Source organism: Onychomys torridus, chromosome 12 (assembly GCF_903995425.1).
Source record: "Onychomys torridus chromosome 12, mOncTor1.1, whole genome shotgun sequence".
NCBI lineage: Eukaryota > Metazoa > Chordata > Mammalia > Rodentia > Cricetidae > Onychomys > Onychomys torridus.
Window position 1 is genome coordinate 68,620,884 of NC_050454.1, and position 23,994 is coordinate 68,644,877.

The 23,994-nt window shown below is 47.9% G+C and overlaps 1 protein-coding gene across 3 annotated transcripts in view; it reads left to right on the top strand.

Annotated features, from left to right (window-relative positions):
* The window catches only part of Ifnar1 (interferon alpha and beta receptor subunit 1), a 28,831-nt gene extending 12,078 nt beyond the window's left edge, over positions 1 to 16,753 (top strand). For 2 of the 3 annotated variants that reach the window (XM_036203918.1, XM_036203916.1), the window contains exons 3-11: positions 835 to 1,013; positions 2,895 to 3,049; positions 3,143 to 3,284; positions 3,593 to 3,707; positions 7,257 to 7,456; positions 8,004 to 8,143; positions 10,314 to 10,461; positions 13,117 to 13,265; positions 14,963 to 16,753. In XM_036203918.1, coding sequence (XP_036059811.1) covers positions 835 to 1,013; positions 2,895 to 3,049; positions 3,143 to 3,284; positions 3,593 to 3,707; positions 7,257 to 7,456; positions 8,004 to 8,143; positions 10,314 to 10,461; positions 13,117 to 13,265; positions 14,963 to 15,178 — 1,444 coding nt within the window. In that variant the 3' untranslated portion in view covers positions 15,179 to 16,753. The remainder of the gene's footprint in view (positions 1 to 834; positions 1,014 to 2,894; positions 3,050 to 3,142; positions 3,285 to 3,592; positions 3,708 to 7,256; positions 7,457 to 8,003; positions 8,144 to 10,313; positions 10,462 to 13,116; positions 13,266 to 14,962) is intronic. The other variant, XM_036203917.1, reaches the window with a different exon arrangement.
* Positions 16,754 to 23,994: the final 7,241 nt, after the last annotated feature.

Below are 23,994 nucleotides of genomic sequence, written 5' to 3' on the forward strand. Positions count from 1 at the left end.
GGCCATATCTGCTTTTGTCTCAAGGATCATTTGTTTCTGTTTCCTTGAAATGCTAATGTAACCACTCATAAAATTGAAGTGAAAACTCTGTTAAAAATTAACTAAATGGCCAGGTGATGGTGGCATTTGGGAGGTAGAGGCCAAAAGATCTCCCAGTTCGAGGCCAGAGTGAGTTCCAGGATAGCCAAGGCTACAGAGAAATCCTGTCTCAAAAGACAACAAAAATTAACTAGATGTCTGACATACTCAAGTAGTGACTTGGCTCATCTGTATCAAAAAGGAATCAGAGGGTATCAGGTAAATGTTAACAGACATTATCTAAAAAGAACATGCTTTTGATTTATGATTTCCATTTTACTTTTCTGTCATTATGAAGAGGTCTCTGTATGTGGGTTTTGGTGGAGGTCACAGGGCAATATCAACAGGTCTAAATTGTGATCGGGATTCTCAGTCATTCCAGGCTTCACAAGTGGGATGCTGACCACCTTGCTGTGAATAGCACAGCTCATGTAGTAATGCAGCTTGGAGAGACCTGGGAAAGCACATAACCTTTGAAGGCATTTGCTTTAGAAATGTCCCTGACGGCAGCAGCCTCTGTTGTTTCAAATGACAAATGTGTGAATTGCACATTGCCCATGGCCTTTTAGCTGCAACCATTGGTGTGTTTGTTTGTTTTCATTTTGTTTCTGGCCCTTCACTTAGGCTCACGTACTCAGCACACGTGACACTTAACATAGGAAATAAATGCTTAAGCTAACTATGTTGGTGAATAGAAAATGTATTTGAAACTTCTAGATATACATTAGCTCATTCAGTCTTTTTTTCAATTAAAAGAGAAGAGATGGAGAACTGGTTAAAATTGCCTGGGTGTCAACATATTACGGGGACCGAATGCAAGTTCTCTTTACTGGACACAAATATTTATATCAAAATATGGTTTCGAGTAAGAGCAGAAAAAGGAATGAGCACTTCTCCATGGAATGAGGCTGACCCGTTTATCCCATTTCACAAAGGTAAGACACGTTGTTGGCTGTGTTGTTCTCTGGTAAACGTCACCGGAGTTCTCTGTGTAAACCCATTCATCTGCGTGGTGACACCCTTCCGCTAAGGCCCATTCTTCTGGCCTCTGTACTATTGGTTCTCCGAGTGCCGTCTCCAGGAGCCTTTAGGAGTCCCATAAAGTCAAGGCCTTCCCTAGTAACTCAGAGACTTGCCTTGTTCATTGTGGTATCTATAAACACAGGAATTTTGAAAGGACACCAGACATGCGGTGTGAACTTACTGACTGCAGGCGTGGGGTCTCTGTCCCTTAGTCACATGTTAATGAGATTTTTTGATGTAGAGCAATATCACACCTTTAAGTTCTTGCTGTTTTTGGAAATGTACTTTTGAGTGGTGTCTGATAGTTTTATCATCTTTGTGAATTCACAAACACTTTGTAATTTTATCTATTTTAATGGTCAGTAGCTGGATGTGAAAGCACTTAACAGTGTAAACAGGCCTTTGACAGCTTCCATGATTTCTATAGCAGTATAAAGAGATCTAGAGACCAGAATTCAAGAACACTGCCCTGTCCTAGTCTTTAAAAGGAAGGGCCTGAATCCCGTCTGTCATTTCCTCCCATCCCCTCCTCATCACTGTCCGCTCACTTTCTTCCTTCCCACGCATTATTACTTCTGCAGACATCACAGCCACCTCTTCTAACAGATGCATTCCCGGTGTGTCTGAGCACAGTGTGGACATGGCTCCTTTTCCTCTAAGCTCTTCCTCTCCTGGCTCTCTGGGGCACTGCTCGCTCCTCAGTCTCCTAATCACTCAGTTTTTCCTCTTTCTTTTTCTTTGTTCTTCTCTCCAGGAGATTTCAAGGTTGGGCTACAGCAGGCCTAGTCATTAAACCTGCTTTGACTCCCAGAATTACTTTCCCTGCCCCATTGCTCCCTCTGAGCATTAGACTGCTGTCACCATGTCCATCCAGTGTCTACCTAGATGTTAAAGCCATCTCACAGTAGAATAATCAAGTGGAGCCCTCAGTCTCAATCACAGCCTTTCCTGTAGCCCTCATGTCTCAGGGAATGACTCAGCTGGTAATTTGCTCAAGCTCAGACCCTGGATTCATTTTGACCCTTTCCTACATTTTATACCTCAACACATTCCGTCTGACCCATCATGTGAGGATGTCTGAGACATCTTTTACCTTTTTGCCAAGATACTTGTCTTCTTCACTGATTTCTTGCTGACCTTGCTAGTTCCTCATCCCTTGGCCAAGCTGATCATTCTCAAACCTGAATGGGGTTTGGCTCTTCACCACGCTCAGTCCCCCAGCATCTTCTAAAATTGCTGCCACTTCCTTCTGCGTGGGCTCCAGCCAGGTCTCTGACTGTTTCTGAGCCCTCTCTCTTGCTGCACCCTGCACTGTCCCATCTTAGAGACTTCACAGGTGATCCACAGGGCCTGGGCTGCTTCTCTGCTATGTGTTTGCACAACTCCATGCTTTATTCAGACTTCTGCATGGAGGATGCAGAAGAGCTCTCCTGTTTGTACCATTCCCTGCTCTTTACATGTTTTCTGCAGTGTGTACGAGCATGTCTTTGTTTGGGAGTTGTTCTTCCCAAAGTGTGAGACTCGTGATGCTTTCCTTTGTCTTACCACATGGGGCAGACGTTGTTTTCTGGTTTTTCGAAGACAGGGTTTCTCTGGAGCTTTGGAGCCTATCCTGGAACTCACTTTGTAGACCAGGCTGGCCTTGAACTCACAGAGATCCACCTGTCTCACCTCCCGAGTGCTGGGATTAAAGGTGTGTGGGCACCACTGCCTGACAGGGGCAGACGTTGTTTATTGTGAACATTTTAGAATGGTATTACTGAAGTTATATAATTCTTCTCTGATGTCAACAGCTCACATTGGCCCCCCAGGAGTACGTTTAGAAGCTGAAGATAAAGCTATACTAGTATACATCACTCGTCCTGGACAAGGTGGGAACATGTGGGCAACAGATAATTTTAGCTTCAGGTACAAGATAGTAATCTGGCAGAAGTCTTCAGGTGTGACAGTAAGTTTCTATTTTTACCTTGGTTTGATGTGAGAGAGAAGGAGGTGATTGAATTCTAAAATTTGACTGTACATTTTTTTATCTTTTTTATAGCAAATTATTAAAACTACGTATTACACAGAAAGGATTTTAAAACTGTTACCAGAGACTACTTACTGTTTAAAAGTTGAAGCAATGCATTTGTCCCTTAGGAAACACAGCAACTACAGTGCAGTGCAGTGTATAAACACCACAGGTAAGGGAAAGCTCGGCCTTCAGTCAGTAACTGAAGACAGCAGCATTTAACTCGGCCATTTTCTCCTCTGGACCATCTTCTGTGATAATGTTTATGATGGGTTAGTAATTATTAAAACAAAGCATTGGGTAGGGATGTGTGATTGAACACTTATCTAGCACACACACACACACACACAGTCATGCACACATGCACAATATGGCTTTAATTACAGATTTAGTATGTTTTGATTCTTAAAATCAAACATGATACTATGGTTCAGTCTCATTAGTTTAAAATGTATGTTTCATGGATTCTTTGGCTTCTAGTGGCAGATAAAATGCCTCTGCCAGAAAACATACAAGTGGATGCTGAGGCCGGGAGCTACGTCCTGAGCTGGGACTATACGTCTGCAAACGTGAGCTTCAGAGCACAGTGGCTCCCGTAAGTTGCTTTCCTAACTGTTCCTTTACCTAGTATGCTTTTATTTCCCTCCATACTGCTTCTTGTGCAACTTGCTGCACACAAAGTGACTGAGAGGTGGGTGTGATATGGGAGCAGGGAATTTCACTGTCGCTTCCCTGTCTCAAGGTGGAGCGTGACAGAGCAGAGCACCTGACGCCCTGGCTGCTGTACACATCCCAGCACATACACAGATGCATACACCATACTCGTCCACATGTACACACGTGCACACACTCACTTGCTCACACACAAAGAAAAGAAAAATGAATGTCACTGAGAAAAGGGTGATTTTTTCCAACACTTGCCTTTCTCCTGCATGCTCCGGTCGTGGACAGAAGCCATGTCTTAAAGCTGTATTACTTGAGGCAGCATCTCCGAGGCCATTAGGAGGGGACTGTGACCTTTACACCTGTGTTAAGGTTCATCTCAGAGGTCATGTCCACCAAGATGTTTCATTTCTTTAACTCAGAATGGCGCATTGGGTCCTTGGCTAAATCTTCAAAAGCCCTCCTCCAGCCAGATAGTGTAATCTGACAGGAAAGCGAAGCAGCTGCCATCTCTTCAGGTCCTGCCCACACTCTTGGAGAGGACTGTTGGAAGCATGCAGCAGAGGAGGGCAGGAGCCTTGGCGGTATCCTAGAAAATTGCCTGCCACGGTAGGAGGGTGTCCTAGGAGAGCAGGACATTTGGACAAGGAGAAGTGACTCCAGGAAACAAGAGGAGTTGTGTGGGACCAGGCTTGACCCTGGCTGCGTATCTTACAGGTCTTTGGGAACCATTGGGAATTTGTGCTGGAGGGGAGGTGGCATGGAGTCTGCTTGGGAAAGCTGTACATAGCCAGATTATGTATGGGGCCTTGTGCTCCAGTGGCACCAGGCCGGAGGAAGCCAGCTAGAGGTTTGTGGTTCTGGCCTTAAAGTGAGATGCTTTGAGCTGTAGTCTATTGGCCAATAGGTTTTCATCTCTAGCCTCAGGCAGGGGCTCAGCCTTGGTGGGATGTGCTCTGTAATGGATGGCACAGATCTGTGTTATGGCACTTTCGCAGGGGTATGTTGATGCTGCAATGTCCTTTCCAGAAGGGAAAAGCCCTATTTGTAGTATTGGCTGATTTTGTGACAGAAATATTACCATCATGACCACTTTGAAGCTACCAGCTTGAAGTCTTTGATTGTGGACCTGGGAATGATATGTATGCACATTATGCACTGTTAAGTAGTGTATTTTAGCATATGATAATTAAAAGTAGCTTCAAGAAAAGTTAAAATATAAGTAGGATTTCTCAGTTATATACTGGTGGCCTTTGGGAGACCCTGCTCCAAGACCACCTCCAGGGTATGCAGCAATTCCAGGAGTGCAGCAAGGCCTAGCTAGACTTTCTATCTGAGGGGAAAATAAGGAAGCGCACACTTTCTGATGTTAGCTTTCTCTTTTACTTCATCTTGAAAAAATCTCTCTGGAAATCTCTGACCCCCACAGCTACATTTTCCACACAACTTTATGTACAGTTTCATCTCTTCACACAGCTGTCTCTTACACACGTCTCTCTACCCTGCTACATTTCTTCATCACTCTCTCTCACCCTCCTCTACACACACATTTCTGCCCTACATACACATATACACATCTGTCTCCTCTAAATCTCTTTTCTGTCTAGCTATACAAGCTTTCTCTTCTACATAGCCACTCATCTTCTACACAGCTGTCTCTGTCCGTGCGCACACGCACACGCACACGCACACGCACCACACGCACACGCACACACACACACACACACACACACACACACACCTTCAACAGCCAAACTCTGGACAAATGTAAGTTACATATACAGGGTCTGACCCATTCTCATAACACATGATAAGTCACACAGTTTTTCTCAAGCTCAGAGGTCATCTGACAGGGCATGGTGAGTAAAGTAAGCATGTAGCTCTGAGTGGTTAGGGTTCCCAGACAGAAAGTGACGTTGAAATTCAGGACTTAAACAATAAACAGTTAGTTGGCTGAACTTTGAGGTTAGTATGTGCAGAAAGTTAATTGCTGCAGGGGTAGTGTCTACCAAAGTTTCTTCAGACACCTGGGAATTTGTCCTTGTGTATTTTTATTTGCAGGGGCACCTGTTCTGTTGTGAATCTGTTCTAAGGTCTAAAATCAGCTAAATGTGTAAAAGACTGTCTTTTTAGCTGAGAATTTTCCTGTCAGTCTCAGTAATGAAAAATATACTAGTATTATTTCTATTCATCAGAATTATACAGCTTAAGCAGACATCATCTTCCTGACCATCCACAGATATACGTGTGCCCCAAAAGTGTAAAACGCACTACCAGTGGGCTGCGGAAGGAATCCTGTAGCTGTTGTGTCTAGGGAGGAAGTGTGGCAGCACATGAGAGAATTACAGACAGAAACAAATGGATTCAGAGTCAGTGACCCCCATGATATTTGCCAAATGGGGGCTCCCCATCAGAGAATTAGTCACCGGATAGGTGGACTTGTTAAATACGAGTTGTCACCTGCTGCATACTCCCACAGCCTCCAGCAGTTATTGTTACAATCATGATGAATCACTGTGGCCAAAAGCAGTTTGAGGAAGAAAGGGTTTATTTGACTTGTGCTTCTGTATCAGTCCATCACTGAGGGGAGTCAGGGCAGGAACCTGGAGGCAGGAGCTGGTGCAGAGGCCTGGAGTGCTGCTGCTTACTCACTTGCTCCTCAGGACTTTATTCTCGAACCCAGGATCACCAGCTAGGGGTGTCCATACCCACAATGCGCTGGACCCTCCCCCACAGATCAGTAATTAAGAAAATACCCTACCGGCTTGTCTACTTACAACCTGGATGGATATTCATACTCATTTTCCCAATTGAGACCCCTTCTCTCAGATGACTGTAGTTTGTATCAAGTTTACACAAAACTAGCCAGCACATAAGACAACATGATCTTTGAATATTTTTAGTAAGTTTTTATTTCTGAATGTTTATATCCGTTTTTTAATAATAATGTGTTTATAAACATGTATTGAAGAGATGACTTGGCAGAGAAAGTGCTCACAATGTAAACATGAGTCAGAGTTGAGATCCCTAAAACCCAGGTAAAGTCCTACAGGCATGGCAGCGCCTGTAATCCCAACACCTGGGGTCAGACAGGGCCTTCTGGGGCAAGCTGGCTAGCTAGACTAGTCAAATCAGTGAGCTGCAAGCGGGGTGAGGTATCCTGTCTCAGTAAAGTGGAGAGTGACCAAGATACCTGGCATCAACTTAAGGCCTACATATAACCACACATACATCCCCCATCCCGCAACACACACACAGACACACACACACAGTGAGAAGTTCATGCACACTCTGGAGCATCCCCAGCTCTCCTTTGTTGGAAATCAGTGCCTCTTCCATTGTTCCTCGAGTTTCTTAAGTGGGGAAACTGTCACTGGGACCATAGCTCTTACTACAATGTCCGAGGTATTATAAATCCTCACTCCATACATGTTTACTGACTTAACGATTGAATTTGACCTTTGTTTTTGTTCTTCCAAAGTAGCTATTTGAAAAGTATTTCTGGAAACTATTCGGATAAATGGGAAACCATTCCCACCTGTGCAGATGTCCGAACTACACGCTGTGTCTTTCCTCGGGATGCCTTCCACACAAGAACTTTCTTCCTCCGGGTACAAGCATCAGATGGAGATAACACATCTTTTTGGTCTGAAGAGAAACTTATTAATTCTCAAAAATACAGTAAGCCAAGTTTTCTTTGAGACAGCATCTGACACTAGACCAGGCTGGCCTGGAACTCACTGTATAGCCCAGGCTAGATTCAAACTCATGGCAGTTGTCCTGAGAGCTGAACTCCTAGAGCTGAAATCATGGGTGTGGTTCATGTATGCCTTAGGTCAGTTGTTTACATGACGCTGTAATTCCTCATTTAGTTCAAGTTGGTAGAATTGGTCTTTTTTGTTTGGGGGGGGGGGGTGTTGTTGTTGGTTTTGTTTTTTTAAGGTAAAGTCTTTTTTTTTCTTTTTTTCGTTTTTCTTTTCTTTTTTTTTTTTTTAAGATTTATTTATTTATTGTGTATACTGTATTCTGTCTGCATGTGTCCCTGCAGGCCAGAAGAGGGCGCCAGATCTCATTACAGATGGTTGTGAGCCACCATGTGGTTGCTGGGAACTGAACTCAGAACCTTTGGAAGAGCAGCCAGTGCTCCTAACTGCTGAGCCACTCTCCAGCCCGGTAGAATTGTTTTAAGGTGCCTGACTCCACCTTTCTTCCCTCTGTGCCCCCCCAGCTGCCATCCCCCCTCCAGCCATTGCCGTCACCCCCTCCAGGGAGTCGCTGCTTGTCTACGTCAGCTGTCAGGACAGCCCCAGCACATGTGATGGACTGACTTATGAACTCAGTTTCTGGGAAAACAGTTCCAATACTAAGGTAAAAGCCTACAGGAACTTTGTGACTTAGTCTCCTAACTGGTTTGGGGAAGAAGCTGAGCAGGGAGGAAGAGAGAGCATGGCTTTAAGGTTTGAGGGAGGCCTTTGACCACTGGTGACTGCAGTGGAGCGAATGCCATCCTTTCCACGTCCTGCATGACAGCCACAGGCTGCCCGCATCTGGGCCCTACTTTGTTGTGTGTGCGTGCACACACATGCTTATATGAGTATCTCTGTATGCATGTGTTTGTGTGTGCATGTGTAGCAGGCTTTTATGGACCACCGGCCCCCAAATCATGACAGGGAGACTTACTATGCATGCTCAGCCTTAGCTTAGGCTTGTTGCTAGCTAGCTTTTTTTTTTTTTTTTTTTTTTTTTTTAACTTAAATTTACTCATTTCTATTCATCCATGTGCTGCCCTGAGGCTCATTTACCTCAACTACATACTGTCCAGCCTGCTTTCCTGCTTCCTCCAGTCTGGCTGCCCGCCAGCCCTGCCTGTCCCTCCTCTGCCTAGTTATTGGTCAGTCAGCATTTTGTTAGACCAGTCAGGTGCCTAGGCAGGCAAGGTGAAGCAGCAACACGTTTACACAGTTAAACAAATGCTACCTATCTTTGCATAGTTAAACGAGTATACTGTTCCACACCGTGTGCGTGTTTACAATCACCTGTTTATTGTGTGTGCATCACAGGGCACACATGGAGGCCTAGGACAGGTTGTGGAAGTGACTCCACCATATACCTCCCAGGGATTGACCTCAGGTGGTCAGGCTTTTCAGCAAGCACCTTTACCCACTAGGCCCTCTTGCCCACCCTCCCGTTTGCTTTTTAAATATATCTTGAGTCTATTGCTATGGAATCAGATCCATTTTATCATGATTCCCAAGTACTCTCCAAACTACGGTTCCTTTGCAAGACTGACATTTGGGCCAGGTAATTCCTTGTGGTAAAGTTGTCCTTACATCACTGGGCTCTCTCGGGTGTCTGTAGTGCTCCCTCAGAAGTGTGTCAACCAAGGATCTCCAGATTGTCACCTGTCCTCAGAGGGCAGCTCAGTGGAGACAGAGCCTCGGTGTGATGACGTCTGTGGACTCCAGAGTTCAGCTTAACCCATGCGGGGAGAACCAGCTAACACATCTCCTTATGGAGTAATAATGTGCTGCTCTGCACCAGTCATTTCACAGAACTCACCCATCCCCTGCATGCACCCCTGTGGAATTTCAGTCAAAGAATCTGCTGCGGTTGAGATAGTAACTATTGTCTCTTCACTTTGGGTGGAAATTTAAACAAATCCCAAAGCGCTGTCTGCTTCCACCTCTGCTGTCTGCCTATACCAACTGTAGCTCACTTAACTCATTGAGAATTGTCCTCAGCATTCGCCAGTCCTGAGGTCAGACGAGCTGATTCTGATCCCATGCTGACAGACTCTGTGGCTGACCATTATATGGGTTTCTTGTTCTCTGAAGCAGTGGTGTCCCTAGCAGCTCGGGTTTCCCAGGTGTTTGTCAGATTGGAAATGAGGTGGCATGTGAAATACCTGGCACAAACTCAGACATCTTTGTGGCTGTGTCCCTATAATCACAGCAGCAACTCCTGGCTTGGGCTAAGGTTTTTACATGACTGCCCCGCCTTTCTTCATTACAACTCTGGGGGGCAGTGTTTGCCTGAGACTGGTGGACAGGCCTTAGAGGGAACCACCCTAGCAAGTCTGTGGCCGAATGGGAAGAAAGCGTTTCGAGCTGCTGAGTGTTGAAATGGCTTTGGTGTAGCACTGGCTGACCCGTACAGACAGTAAAGACAATTCTCACTTCACAGATCAGGAGATAAGGTACCAATGAGATGCTCCCACCAGGCAGCGCAGCTTGTGTGGTGACTTACTGTGGGCAGCAGCAGAGCGAGGCTCGAAGCCCTTGCCCTTGACTACCCCACCGTTAGGCTACAGTGGAGTTAGAATGGCCTGAGGGAGGAGGCATCATGTGCTGTTTTGAAAACAGATTTCTAGCTGACTTGATTATGACAGGTTACTTAAAACATTGATATTGCTTAGATACATAGCCACTGGGTGTTGGGAAGAGACCATCATGAATAGAAAAGGAATCCAGAAAATACATACTCCCTATGGGATTTCATGAACCGACTGAATTTTATCACTGACTTTATGATTCTACAGACGAAAATGGTGAAGGAAAGCCCAGAGTTTTCCATTGGGAACCTGCAGCCACTGACTGTGTATTGTGTACAAGCCAGAGTACATTCGTTTGCCGTCTGGAACAAGAGCAGCAGCTTCAGTGAGAAGCTGTGTAAGGAAACAAGGCCAGGTGAGAAGCTTCTGTGTCTTAATGTGGCTGGAGGGGATAAAAGTACTGCTGCTCCTCATCCAGTGCTCACATGATCACTGTAGTTCTGCTGCTCCTCATCCAGTGCTCACATGATCACTGTCTGTAGTTCTGCTGCTCCTCATCCAGTGCTCACATGATCACTGTAGTTCTGCTGCTCCTCATCCAGTGCTCACATGATCACTGTCTGTAGTTCTGCTGCTCCTCATCCAGTGCTCACATGATCACTGTCTGTAGTTCTGCTGCTCCTCATCCAGTGCTCACATGATCACTGTCTGTAGTTACTGCTGCTCCTCATCCAGTGCTCACATGATCACTGTGTGTAGTTACTGCTGCTCCTCATCCAGTGCTCACATGATCACTGTCTGTAGTTCTGCTGCTCCTCATCCAGTGCTCACATGATCACTGTCTGTAGTTCTGCTGCTCCTCATCCAGTGCTCACATGATCACTGTCCATAGTTACTGCTGCTCCTCATCCAGTGCTCACATGATCACTGTGTGTAGTTACTGCTGCTCCTCATCCAGTGCTCACATGATCACTGTCTGTAGTTCTGCTGCTCCTCATCCAGTGCTCACATGATCACTGTCTGTAGTTCTGCTGCTCCTCATCCAGTGCTCACATGATAACTGTCTGTAGTTCTGCTGCTCCTCATCCAGTGCTCACATGATCACTGTCTGTAGTTCTGCTGCTCCTCATCCAGTGCTCACATGATCACTGTCTGTAGTTCTGCTGCTCCTCATCCAGTGCTCACATGATCACCGTCTGTAGTTCTGCTGCTCCTCATCCAGTGCTCACATGATCACCGTCTGTAGTTCTGCTGCTCCTCATCCAGTGCTCACATGATCACTGTGTGTAGTTACTGCTGCTCCTCATCCAGTGCTCACATGATCACTGTCTGTAGTTCTGCTGCTCCTCATCCAGTGCTCACATGATCACTGTAGTTCTGCTGCTCCTCATCCAGTGCTCACATGATCACTGTCTGTAGTTCTGCTGCTCCTCATCCAGTGCTCACATGATCACTGTCTGTAGTTCTGCTGCTCCTCATCCAGTGCTCACATGATCACTGTCCATAGTTACTGCTGCTCCTCATCCAGTGCTCACATGATCACTGTGTGTAGTTACTGCTGCTCCTCATCCAGTGCTCACATGATCACTGTCTGTAGTTCTGCTGCTCCTCATCCAGTGCTCACATGATCACTGTCTGTAGTTCTGCTGCTCCTCATCCAGTGCTCACATGATCACCGTCTGTAGTTCTGCTGCTCCTCATCCAGTGCTCACATGATCACTGTCTGTAGTTACTGCTGCTCCTCATCCAGTGCTCACATGATCACTGTCTGTAGTTCTGCTGCTCCTCATCCAGTGCTCACATGATCACCGTCTGTAGTTCTGCTGCTCCTCATCCAGTGCTCACATGATCACTGTCTGTAGTTCTGCTGCTCCTCATCCAGTGCTCACATGATCACTGTGTGTAGTTACTGCTGCTCCTCATCCAGTGCTCACATGATCACTGTCTGTAGTTCTGCTGCTCCTCATCCAGTGCTCACATGATCACTGTCTGTAGTTCTGCTGCTCCTCATCCAGTGCTCACATGATCACTGTAGTTCTGCTGCTCCTCATCCAGTGCTCACATGATCACTGTCTGTAGTTCTGCTGCTCCTCATCCAGTGCTCACATGATCACTGTCTGTAGTTCTGCTGCTCCTCATCCAGTGCTCACATGATAACCGTCTGTAGTTACTGCTGCTCCTCATCCAGTGCTCACATGATAACCGTCTGTAGTTCTGCTGCTCATCATCCAGTGCTCACATGATAACCGTCTGTAGTTCTGCTGCTCCTCATCCAGTGCTCACATGATCACTGTCCGTAGTTACTGCTGCTCCTCATCCAGTGCTCACATGATCACTGTCTGTAGTTACTGCTGCTCCTCATCCAGTGCTCACATGATAACCGTCTGTAGTTCTGCTGCTCATCATCCAGTGCTCACATGATAACCGTCTGTAGTTCTGCTGCTCCTCATCCAGTGCTCACATGATCACTGTCCGTAGTTATTGCTGCTCCTCATCCAGTGCTCACATGATAACCGTCTGTAGTTCTGCTCGTTGACAGACACCAGGTCACTCACTGGTAATGTTTCTGTGCTCTAGTCTTTAGTGAACTTGTGGGAATGCCCTGCTTTGGTCTCCCTTGTGTTTTAGTTCCTGGAGACGCCTGGCTTAGCCACAGAATGCTCTGCCAGTCTGTGGGGTCCAAGCTGTGTGGTGCTGGGACACCAGCTGATGGCCCCTCTGATCGTCTTCTCTTCATCCGAGGTTCGGTTCCAAGGACGTCTTCCAGTGTGGCTGACACTGGCCACAGCAGGGTTTTAAGTGCTACCCAAGGGTTCTCCGGACACCGTCTCTCCTCTCCCATGGCTGGACTCAGAAGAATGTGCTGATGCTGGCCAGATGATGGCAGCGCACGACCTACTCCCAGCACTCGGGAGGCAGAGGCAGGCGGATCTCTGAGTTCGAGGCCAGCCTGGGCTACAGAGAGAGTTCCATGATAGCCAAGCTGTTACACAGAGAAACCCTGTCTCGAAATTTTTAAAAAATAAGTAAAAAAGAATGTGCTGATGCTCTTATCGTTTGTGTGTTTTAGGAGATTCTTCCCAAATCTGGATTGTGACTGCACTTAGCATTGTGACTCTTTCTGTCCTGGTCCTGGTTTTTTATGGTGGGAGGAGCCTCCTGAAATACCTCAGTTGTGTATACTTTTCATCCCCCAAGCCTCCTCCCAGTATTGACGAGGTGAGTTTCTCTTCTTACCACCAGCTAGGAAACGGGGAGCAAATGTTTGGAGTCAACAGGAGGATTGCAGTGAGTTTGAGGCCAGTGTGAGCTGAGTAGTCAGATCCTGTCTCCAAAAACAAGATGAGGTTTTCAGAAACTCCAGGCCAGCCAGGCCTGCAGAGAGACCCTGTCACAGACCAGGTGTGATGGCGTACACCATTAACCTCAACTTAGGAGGCAGAGGCAGGTGGATCTCTGTGAATTTAGGGTTAGGCAGGGCTGCACAGTGAAACCCTGTCTCAAAAACAAAAAAACCAAAAAAAAGAAAATCTTAGAAATAATGGCTTAATGTATAATAGCTATTCTGTTCAGAAATGACCTACAGTAGCTGTATTTTAGTTGCAAATGAGCACATTTAAGTATGTAACAGCAAAAGGGAAAGCGGACAGCAGGCAATAACAGAACCATCAAATTAGCACTTAGGACATCCCCAAGAAATGACCATGAAGCCCTGCCCTAGCAGTCCACCTGGAGTCTAGAGGCAGAGTCTGGGGCGGACATTTTCTCCTTGAGCAAGGCTTCCAACTTCTGCCCTGGTCCTGGTTTTTTATGCTGGGAGGAGCCTGAAATACCTCAGCTGTGTGTACTTTTCATCCCCCCAAGCGAGGTGTTCCCAGCACAGGCACTTGATGCCAGGGCATAAACACTAGTGACCTCAGTGTGCCTTCTTGCTCCCCCCCTGTGTCCTTGTCACGGGGTGAGGGGCCGGCATGCTCCAGCACAGTCAGTCTTGGAGGACACTTGAAATGAACATGTGTGAGTCTGAGACAAGGGGCCACCTGATTCCCATAGTCTGCTCCAGGGCACATGACCATTTGCTAGTGAAACACACGTTAGAGTCGGAATTACAGTTACTTGTCCCTGAGCTCTTGCAGCATTTGCCCTCAGAAACACCGTTACCCTGTTATCCATCTGTCCTCACCTAGTCCCCTGGGTGAAGTCTCAATGAAACCAAAACCAGGAGCTTCCTTTAATGGTGCAGGAGTGTTTTGCTCAGGACTCCTGTGAGGTTAGCACTTTAAGTAATAGTGCTGAGTGGGGAAGGGCAAATCCTTGCACCCAGGACCCAAGGGCTGATCTGTTCCCCCAGGGTAGGCTGCACTTGAGAGGCAGTGGGATCAAGAGGTCAGCTTTGAATAAAGAGCTCCAGGGGAGTGGTTGATGACTGTGCTGCCTTGTGGAAGTGAGCACGATCTGGTCGAGGAGTCACTGATAGCCGAGTTGTAAAGGCAGGAAGCCCTGGAGCTCAGCATGCTGGAGTTTTAAATTCCCCTTGTGCTCTGGGACTGACAGCCATGTTGTGAACAGAACCAGCTCCTTCCAGCTCGATCAGCAGGGAGCTGCCATCTCTCACTTGTGCTTTTGAATGCACTGGACGCTGTGGCTTCCATCTGACCACCATGCCAGTGTCCCCACCCAGCCTGGACAGCATAGTGTCTAAGCTTTCTGCACAGACTCACCCAAAAAAGGCCTCGGCCTGGCGGCCTCACCGAGCCCTCTGAGCTTCTGGTGGCTGCTGAGTTTAACTGTAATTTAGTTAGTTGTAATGCACACGCCCAAAGGCAGGTCTGCTGCTGTGGGACACAAGAAAGCACAGAACTAGAAAACCCGTTTCTGTTGTGAGCAACCTGTGCTCCTTCCCTTTTTTCCATTAGTTTTTCTCGGAGCCGCCTTCAAGGAACCTTCTGTTTCTGACGCCGGAGGAACACACGGAAAGATGCTTCATCATTGAACACACCGACAAGGCTGCTGGAGCAGAGGAAGACCACAGGAAGTACAGTTCCCAGACCAGCCAGGACTCGGGGAACTATTCCAACGAAGAGGAGAGTGTCGGCAGTGACAGCAGTGCAGGGCTCCGGCCCTCCCACTGACTGCCCACAGGGCTCTGCTGGAGATCCGCTGGGGAGGCCACGGAGCCTGCCTGCCCTCCTGGCACCCGAGACAGGGCATCTGCTTCTCGGGAAAGGAGAAGCTCTTCAGAGCCCCGGCCGGCAGAGGCAGGATCTCTCCACTGTGCCGTGGATGGCCACCGTCTGTCTGGTGTGCCTTCCTCTGTGCGGAGGCAGGCTTGGCTGAAGCTGGCTGCCGCATCTGCCGACAGCTGAAGTCCCAGGGTGCCGTCTTGTGCTGCTGGCTGGCCCATGCTGCACATGCCGTCTGGTGTTCTCTCTGTGTTCATGTTCTAGGGCATGTCTAGAACATGTCTAGAACTGCCGCAGCTCCCGAGGTGTCTCAGAGGTTCTGCTGTCTACCCTAGCACTTCCTAACCCCTAACTGACCTCAGCAGCAGCTTCTGACTAGAACTCAGAAGTCACTGAAGCCATGGAGAAAGGGACTCTAAGTAGAGGGGCCAGCGTTCCGTTTTCAGACCTCAGTGTGGCCTGGGGAGGCATGGCGCACTCTAGTGCCTGTGGATCTAGGAGATGCCGGTGGCAGGACAGAAGTGGGTCGTAAGAAGCAGCTAGTGAACTGGTAAGGAGGAAGACCACGTGCAGTCAGCCTTCTTAGTAACGCCCTGTGTGGGTGGGTTTCTGTAGCCTTTCCCTGTTACTTTATATCGAGGCCACGGCCGACCTTGCCTCCACCCAGCAGTAGTCAGGGACCCCTCCTCAGCATCCGTGCACTTAGTGTCAAATAGTAAGGGAGGAAGAGTTGGTTGCCTGGTGCTGTCTGCAGGTGCCTAGAGTCCGCTTCAGATTGAAGCTCATGAGTACCCTTTGTAGACAGGACATCTAGCGATCCCGGTGGCTCCACAGGGGACTGTCAGTGCAGGCGTGACAGGACCCCAGCCTTGCTCTCTAAGAGGAGCTGAGCCGCGTGGTGGCGCACACCTGTAGTGCCAGCACTTGGGGACAGGCAGGCAGAGCTCTCAGTTCAGGCCAGAGGAGGAGATGAGGATGATGGCTGTGGCCTCAGCCCCCATTGCCCTCCGCACTGTGACACTTTAACATTCCAACCCAGCGCTGCGCATCCTCTGTTCACCCCGGGAAGAGCTCCTGGCAAGATAGCCTACAGAGAAACAAGGCCGTTAGGATGTGGGACGTGATGTCAAGTGACACCAGTGAAGGTGGTCCACCACCAGTGCAGACACAGGTCTTCAGGTGACAGCAGCAGGGGAGGCCGCGGGGACTGCACTGCCCCTGGACTTGAAAAGAAGCAGCGGCAGTTCCACCCTTGTGCTCCAGATGGTCTGCATGGTGCTTCCTACAGGGCGCTGTAAGCTGACGGCTCCCCTGAGCAGTCATGTGCCCAGGATGCCGTGCACATGGAGAGATGCTCGGTGGTTAAGAGCGCCGCATCCTGCTCTTGGCAGAGGACCAAGTGCAGTCCCCAGCACCCACGCGGTGCCTCAGACACTAGGCATGTGCAAGGTGCACGTACATACATGTAAGCAAGACCCCCATACATACAAAAGTCAAACCTTTTTTAGAAAAATAATTTAAAATCTAAAAAAAGAAATATTAGCTGGGCAGTGGTGGCGCACACCTTTAATCCCAGCACTTGGGTGGCAGAGGCAGGCGGATCTCTGAGTTCGAGGCCAGCCTGGGCTACAGAATGAGATCCAGGACAGGCAGTAAAACTACACAGAGAAACCCTGTCTCAAAAAACCAAAGAAAAGAAAAGAAAAGAAATACTATGCACTTGAGGGCACCAACAAGCTGCCTGAGAAATATTGATTTTTAGGGAAGCCCGGCACCGTCTAAGATTGATGTGACGTGGTCTCAGTGATGTGTATGTGCACATGTAAACAGTAACAGGCTGTGAACACATCTGCACGCCACTCACACAGGTGACCTGGCTGCATTCCATTAGGATAGCCAGAAAGCACCTATTAACAGTTGAGTCTGAAATTAGAAAGGCCGTTCTAGGTTAGAATCATTTAAAGACTGAGCAGAAATCTGTGACCCATAAAAAGGTTCATCTAAAAATAGGCCAGGCACAATGGAGCCTGCTTGTTCCCTTCCCAGCTGCCAAGGAATGCGGGCCTGCCTGAGCCACATAGCAAGAGCACAGTGTGTGAGTGTGTACAGGTGTAGATGTGTGCATGTTTGTGTATAAAATACAGAGCCTGCCAGGCTGTCCATACTTCCGGCAGCTCATATCTCTCGGGACAGAGGGGGTGGGGGTTGTTACCAAAGCCTCCCACCCCACTGTAGCCTGTGGGCCTGGCCTGCAGTGTTCCTCTGTCACAGAGGCTTCCTGCGGGGACTAAGTTCCTTGCTGTGCCCCCAGCCCCGGTAATAGTGCCGCGGGCTCGGCACAGACAGGACTCGGGAGCTACCGAATGAGTGAGATCTAGAGTTGAGGCAGGTGTTGGTTCTGGTTGGTGGTGGAAGGAAATAATGGTGTTTCTCTGTTTCTGTGCATCGAGTTTGTATCTTGTCCTTTTGTACATTTGTCTGAGGCCCTCTGCTGCCCCTTGAGTGTCTCCGTCACTCACCCTCCATCTCGCGCCTCCTGGGGTCCCTTCTGCTGTGCTCAGGAGACTCGGGGTGACCGTGACTTGCATTATCAGTTTCCTACCTCACCGTGGAGGAAGGAATGAACGCGTCTGTATTCCTGAGCAGTGTCCTGCTCCTCAGTGACAGGTCCCAGTTGTATTCAGGCTTTGGTTTACGGTGCTCCTCACTCCTCCTAGGTGAACGTGAACTGTCACCACCCAGGGTCAGGAACCCACAACACACCAAAAAGAGGGTGCTGCCTCAGTCAGTGGTCCTCAGCCTGTGGGTCTGGACCTCTTTGGTAGTGGAATGACACGGGGCTCTGATAGCAGGTTGCCTGGATACCAGATGTTTACATTACAATTCATGACAGAAATTACAGTTATGAAATAGCAATGAGAATAATTATGATGGGCTCACCACAACATGAGGAGCAGTTTTTTGGTTTGGGTTTTGGGTTTTGGTTTTCAAGACAGGGTTTCTCTGTGAAATAGTCCTGTCTGTCCTAGAACTCACTCTGGCCCCAGCCTCCCGAGTACTGGGGTTCAAGGTGTGTCCCCCCACGGCCTGGCCTGTGAGGGACTGTAGTAAAGGGTCGCAGCAGGAGCGGTTGAGAACCACTGCCCCAAGTGTAACTTGCTGAGCCAGTGAGTTTATTGAGGTGCCTCACCCGGGCTCAGATGAGGACTCGAAAGCCGCATCTCTCAGCTCTTGTCTGACTTGCAGGCACTTCTGCTGGGGAGGGAGGGGGTCTCCTCTTCCTTAAGCAATAGTTCCCTGCTTTCTAACCTCAGTGAGGGTTCTGGGATCAAGCCCATGACTTCCTGAGCCTTGAAGGTTTCCTAGCTTCCTAAATTCTGGAAGCTTCTCCTATCTTTCCAGGAGGGAATGTCTGAATTCATTACATTCAAAACTCACCCTGGGCAGTGGTGGCGCACACCTTTAATCCCAGCAGTCAGGGGGCAGAGGCAGGCGGATCTCTTGAATTCCCGGCCAGCCTGGGCTACAGAGTGAGTCCCAGGACTATTTCACAGAGAAACCCCATCCTTCTCTCTGTCTCTCTTGCCTCCTCCTCCTCCTCTCCCACCCTCCTGTGTCTGTGAGTCTGTCTATGCTGCATGTGAGCACACACTTGGGCATGAATGAGAGCATGCAGGTGTCACAGTGTTCACACCTGTGCCCAAGTGTGGAGGTCTAAGTGGGACCTCTGGTCTCCACCTGTTCCCTAGACAGGCTCTCTCACTGAAGAGGAAGCTCATGGTTCTGGCTGGTAGTTAACCAGTGAGCTCTAGGGATCTGCCTGTCTACCCGAGCTAGGACCGAGCGTGAACAGTGGAGCCTGGCTTTTCTGGCAGGTGTTGAGGTCTGCACTCAGTTACTCATGCATGCAAACCAAGCACCCGCCCTGTGGACGGCCTCCTTGGACCACTTCCAGCTTTTCTTACAACCTCTCAGGCTTAAGGTGACCACAGAATGACCAGTCTCAAGGGCAGCATAAATACGTGTGTATTTGGGTGACCTACTGGTTATATTAACAGGATAATCGGTATCTTTTTCTCTGAGAAGAAAGACAAGAAGGTGTTTCTTCCTGGTGGCCTGCAGGTCCCCACCCTGTGTGTCACCCCCAAACCCCCTAGCCTGTCAACAGAAGACATTCTACAAAGGGGCTAATGATGGAAATCAAGAAAGGAGATTGGTAGGGTAGATAGTCTGGCTTTGGATGGGGAAGAGGAGAGGAACTGAACACACATCCCCACCTAAGTTTTCTGGACCTATCGTGGAAGGAAAGAGGAGAGTGATCAGTTGTATGTTCCTGACAGAAAGCCCTTTTTACAAGGTGAGTCCTAAATTACTTAAGAAGACGCCGTCATTACTGTACCACCTCCCCAATTTCATAGCGACGTTTAGTATTCTAGGGTTTGACTTACAGACAGCCGTGGTCTGGGCAGGTCTGTCGTCCGCAGTGAGGTTCCTGAGAACTGTACCACAATCACGGGAAGTCACCTTTGCGCCCATCTGACCTGCAGTTCTGTGAAGCATGCTTCCTGGAAAGAGCATCCACCGCATTTTACAGAACACCTCCTTCCCAGACGGATCCTGAAAATAAAGATCCTTTTCTTTCCCCCTTCCTTTCTCTGCTACTGCTGGAGACTTCAGTGCTGACTAGGCGACTGTTAATGCATGCTTGTGCAAAGTCCGTGCATTGATGGGGTTCACCACTAGAGGGCAACAAGTCACCGTTTGGGCTCAACTGGCTGCAAAGGGGTGGTTTGGCCTTTGTTTGGAGTTTGCTTCCTTCCTTTCTTTTCTTTCCTTTCTTTCCTTTTTTGAGACAGCGTTTCTCACTGTAGCCCTGGCTGTCCTGGAACTCACTCTGTAGCCCAGGCTGGCCTCGGACTCAGAGATCCACCTGCCTCTGCCTCCTTAGCGCTGGGATTAAAGGCGTGTGTTCATTTCTTTGATGAGATAAGGTCTCACTGTGCAGTCCTGGCTGGCCAGGAGTTGACTATGTGGGTCATGCTGGCCAGAGATCCTCCTAACCCTGAGTGCTGGGATTAAAGGCGTGCAACACCAAGCCCTGCTTAAGGAAAAGATTTGTAAATGACTGTCATGGTTGATGGCAGTGTGTACCATGCAAAGTTGCCAGAGATAGTAAGTAAAATAGTTCATTCCGTTGAATTACACTTAAATTTCATGTAAGTTTAGCCGGGATACTGGTGGGCTAGCCTTGGCTAGCCTTGCACTAAGCTCTGAATATGCCAGCATACAAAGACAGTTGGGACTTTGGTATAATAGCACTGTTCCCTCTTTGAAATGGGATTCTACCACATAAACACCAATTCCTAGGTTACATCTGAGTGTCAAATAAATAATCTTTTAATGTAAACTTATCCCACATAATATTTGATTCATCTCTCAACCCTGGTGAAAACTATCTAGACATAATTTTTGTCTGATATTTGGTTCTGATGTTAGTGTGGCTATTGTAGCTGCCTTTGGTTATTGTGTGCGCTATGAATTCTCCCATCGTCCGAGGCTGGCTGTATTTTAGCATGTATCAACTATATAAAATAATGGGTTTATTATGACACTTTTCCTTCATTAGTTTAGACAGAGTCTCCCGTGGCTGAGGATGACCTTGAATTTCTGGTCCTCCTGCCTGTCCCTTCAAGTGTTGGGATTATAAGCACATGCCATCAGGCCCAATTTGGGTGATGTTGGGTATCAAACCCAGCACTTGGTACATGCAAGGCAAGCCTCCCCAGCTACGCTACTTCCCCAGCCCCTTTTGTTATTTCTATGCATGGATATAACATACCTTATCATACTCACAGGGTAGGTACATTTAAATTTACCTTATATTAGTATGGGTATCTGAAGATTCCTGCATGAGTGTAGGTGTACCACTGCAAGCAGGAGCCTTTGGAGGCATTGGGCCCCTGGAACTGCAATTTCAGATGGTTGTAAAGCACCAGCCATGCTGGGACTTGAACCCCAGTCTTCTGGAACTGCAGCAGTGCTCTTAACCTCTGAGCCATCTCCAGCAAGGGTGGGTAGTTTTACAAAGCATCTCAGTTGACTCGGAATTGAAGTCAGGGTTAACCCCAAAACAAGCCAGGCGGCAGAGGCAGGCAGATCTCTGTGAGTTCGTGGCCACTCTAGGCTACAGTGGGAGATCCAGGACAGGCTCCAAAGCTACACAGAGAAACCATGTCGTCAAAAAAAAAAAAAAAAAAAAGGAAAAAGCTCTCCAGCTGGGGAACAAGAAAGAACTGGGCATCCCATGTGTTTAATACAGGGTTCCTTAGGCTTGAAAAATGTCTGGACCCCTTGAAAGAATAAAGCTGCTTGGGTATCTCCCAGTGTCGGCAAATGACGTATAATGTGTTCTTTTAAAAAAAATAAATAATAAATAGGTTAATTTATTTTTATGTGCATTGGTATTTTGCCTGCATGTATATATGTGTGGGGGTGTCAGATCCCCTGGAACTGGAGTTACAGGCAGCTGTGAGCTGCCAGAGGGTACTGGGAATTGAACCCGGGTCCTCTCGAAGAACAGCCATAACCAACTCTTAGCTGCCAAGCCAACTCTCCAGCCCATAATGTGGTTCTGATAGAAAAAGAAAATCTTCAGTTTTCAACCCTTACACAACTATAAAACCAAACTTAACTTATAATCAAAGTGTCAATTTAATGTTTATAATAATGTTTTGTAGACATTAAATTGCTACAGACCAAAGTCTGCTTTGAGTGAATGTTCAATATTGAGCTCCACATGCTTGCCTCTCACATGCCCTACAACGAACCGATTAAGCTGTTTCTTTTTAAGATTTTGTTTATGTGTATGAGCAACTGCCTGCATGTATGAAAGTACAGTGTACATACCCGGTACTCTCGGAGGCCAGAAGAGGGCATTAGATCCCCAGGTACTGGAGTGGACAAAGGTCCACTGCAAGAGCCATTTCTTCAAAACAAAAGAAAACAAAACCATGGCTGGAGAGGTGGCTCAGTGGTTAGCATCTTTGAACATTGCTGCCAAAGTGAAAATTATAATCTCTACAAGAGCAGTGGTTATTCCTCCCTCAATAAAGTGAAGCTGAGGAACACGGGCTCAAAGCTCCTGATGTGCTTTGATTCCTTACAAAGGGCTCTGTGCAGCCTGCGAAGGAGCGTCTCAAGGTCTGTGTGCAGTGGGAGGGGGACAGCCAGGCTGAGAAGGGGGGTACGTAGCTGGAAGGAGGGGGATGCAAGGTGCAGAGGAGCAACTTCTGATGTTCTGTCCTACACAGTAGGGTAGTAACTGGTTGGAAAGTATCCGTTATAATTTCAAAACTGCTGGCAGAATGTTTGGAATGTCTCCAACACAAGGCAATGGTAAGTGTCTGTAGCCATGGCTATGCTCACCCTGCCTGGATCCTTACACTGCACATACATGTATTGAAATGTCACACTATGACACATACATATGGCTATTGTTATCATGCATCAATTGTTTCCTTTTTTCTCAGTACTGGGGGTTGAACCCAGGGCCCCAGGCATACTGCTATCCGTCTAGCACTGAGCCCTGTCCCCAGGTGTGTATGCACTAGAGCTGGCGGCCGGACCCAGGGCCTCCTGCATGCCAGTCCACACTCTGCTGACTGAGCGTCCCGTGCAGCTGGTCCGACTCGTGAACAGTCTCCCCAGGTTTATCATGAATTGTCACTGCTTTTCTTATTTTGGTTAAAGTTGAATGTTAGCAAATCATCTGAGTCAGACACAAAATAAGTCCAAAGATGAAAGGGATAAAACCTAGATATGCCAAGGTTAAAGGCTCGTAAATGAAAAGAAGCCCTATGTTGTGTGTGTGTGTGTGTGTGTGTGTGTGTGTGTGTGTGTGTGTGTGTGTGTAAGTCAGAGGACACCTCAGGTTGTCATTTCTCAGGCACCATCTATATGGTGATTGGCTTTTTCTTACGTGTATGAATGTTTTGCCTACACATATGTTTGTGCACCACATGCCTGCCTGGCACCCCAGGAGGTCAGAAGAGGGCATCAGATCCCCTGGACTGGGAGTTATGGATGGTTGTAAGCCACTATGTGGGTGATAGGAATCAAACCCAGATCCTCTGCAGCAGCAACAAGTATGGTTAACCACTGAGCCATCTCTCCAGTCCCTCTAATTGTTCTTGAGATAGTCACTCACTGGCCTGGAACTCACCAAGTAGGCCAGGCTGGTTGACCAGTAAGCCCCAGAGACCCACCTATGTCCATCTTCCCGGCATTGAGATTCCAAGCACACACCAGCACACAAGGCTTTTTCATGTGGGCTCGGGGAGTTGAACTCTGATCCTCATGCTTGTATGCAGCACGTTGCTCACTGAGCCATCTCCAGGTCCTGACATGCTGTGTTTTTAACGGGAGAATACTTAGGGAGCCCTCCATAAGTCTCTTGTCTTTGGTTCTCATTGTTCTCTTGTCTCTGCACAGTCTGTTATCAGCCCAGAGTACAGGTATGGAATTTTGTTGTTGTCATGCATTGTTTTTTAAAGTGAGCATGCACTGGTCCCTCAGCCCTTTACTGATGTGAACATGAAGCAAATATTTCCCTGTTGCATTTAGCCAGGGAAGAAAATGAATGTGATATTTACACTGAGAAGCAGGATGAGGACATTGGATACATAATGACTTTAAACATTTTGCTGGACATGGTGGTGAAAGCTCCCAATCCCAGCACTTGGGGGGGGGGGGCAGAGGCAGGGGAT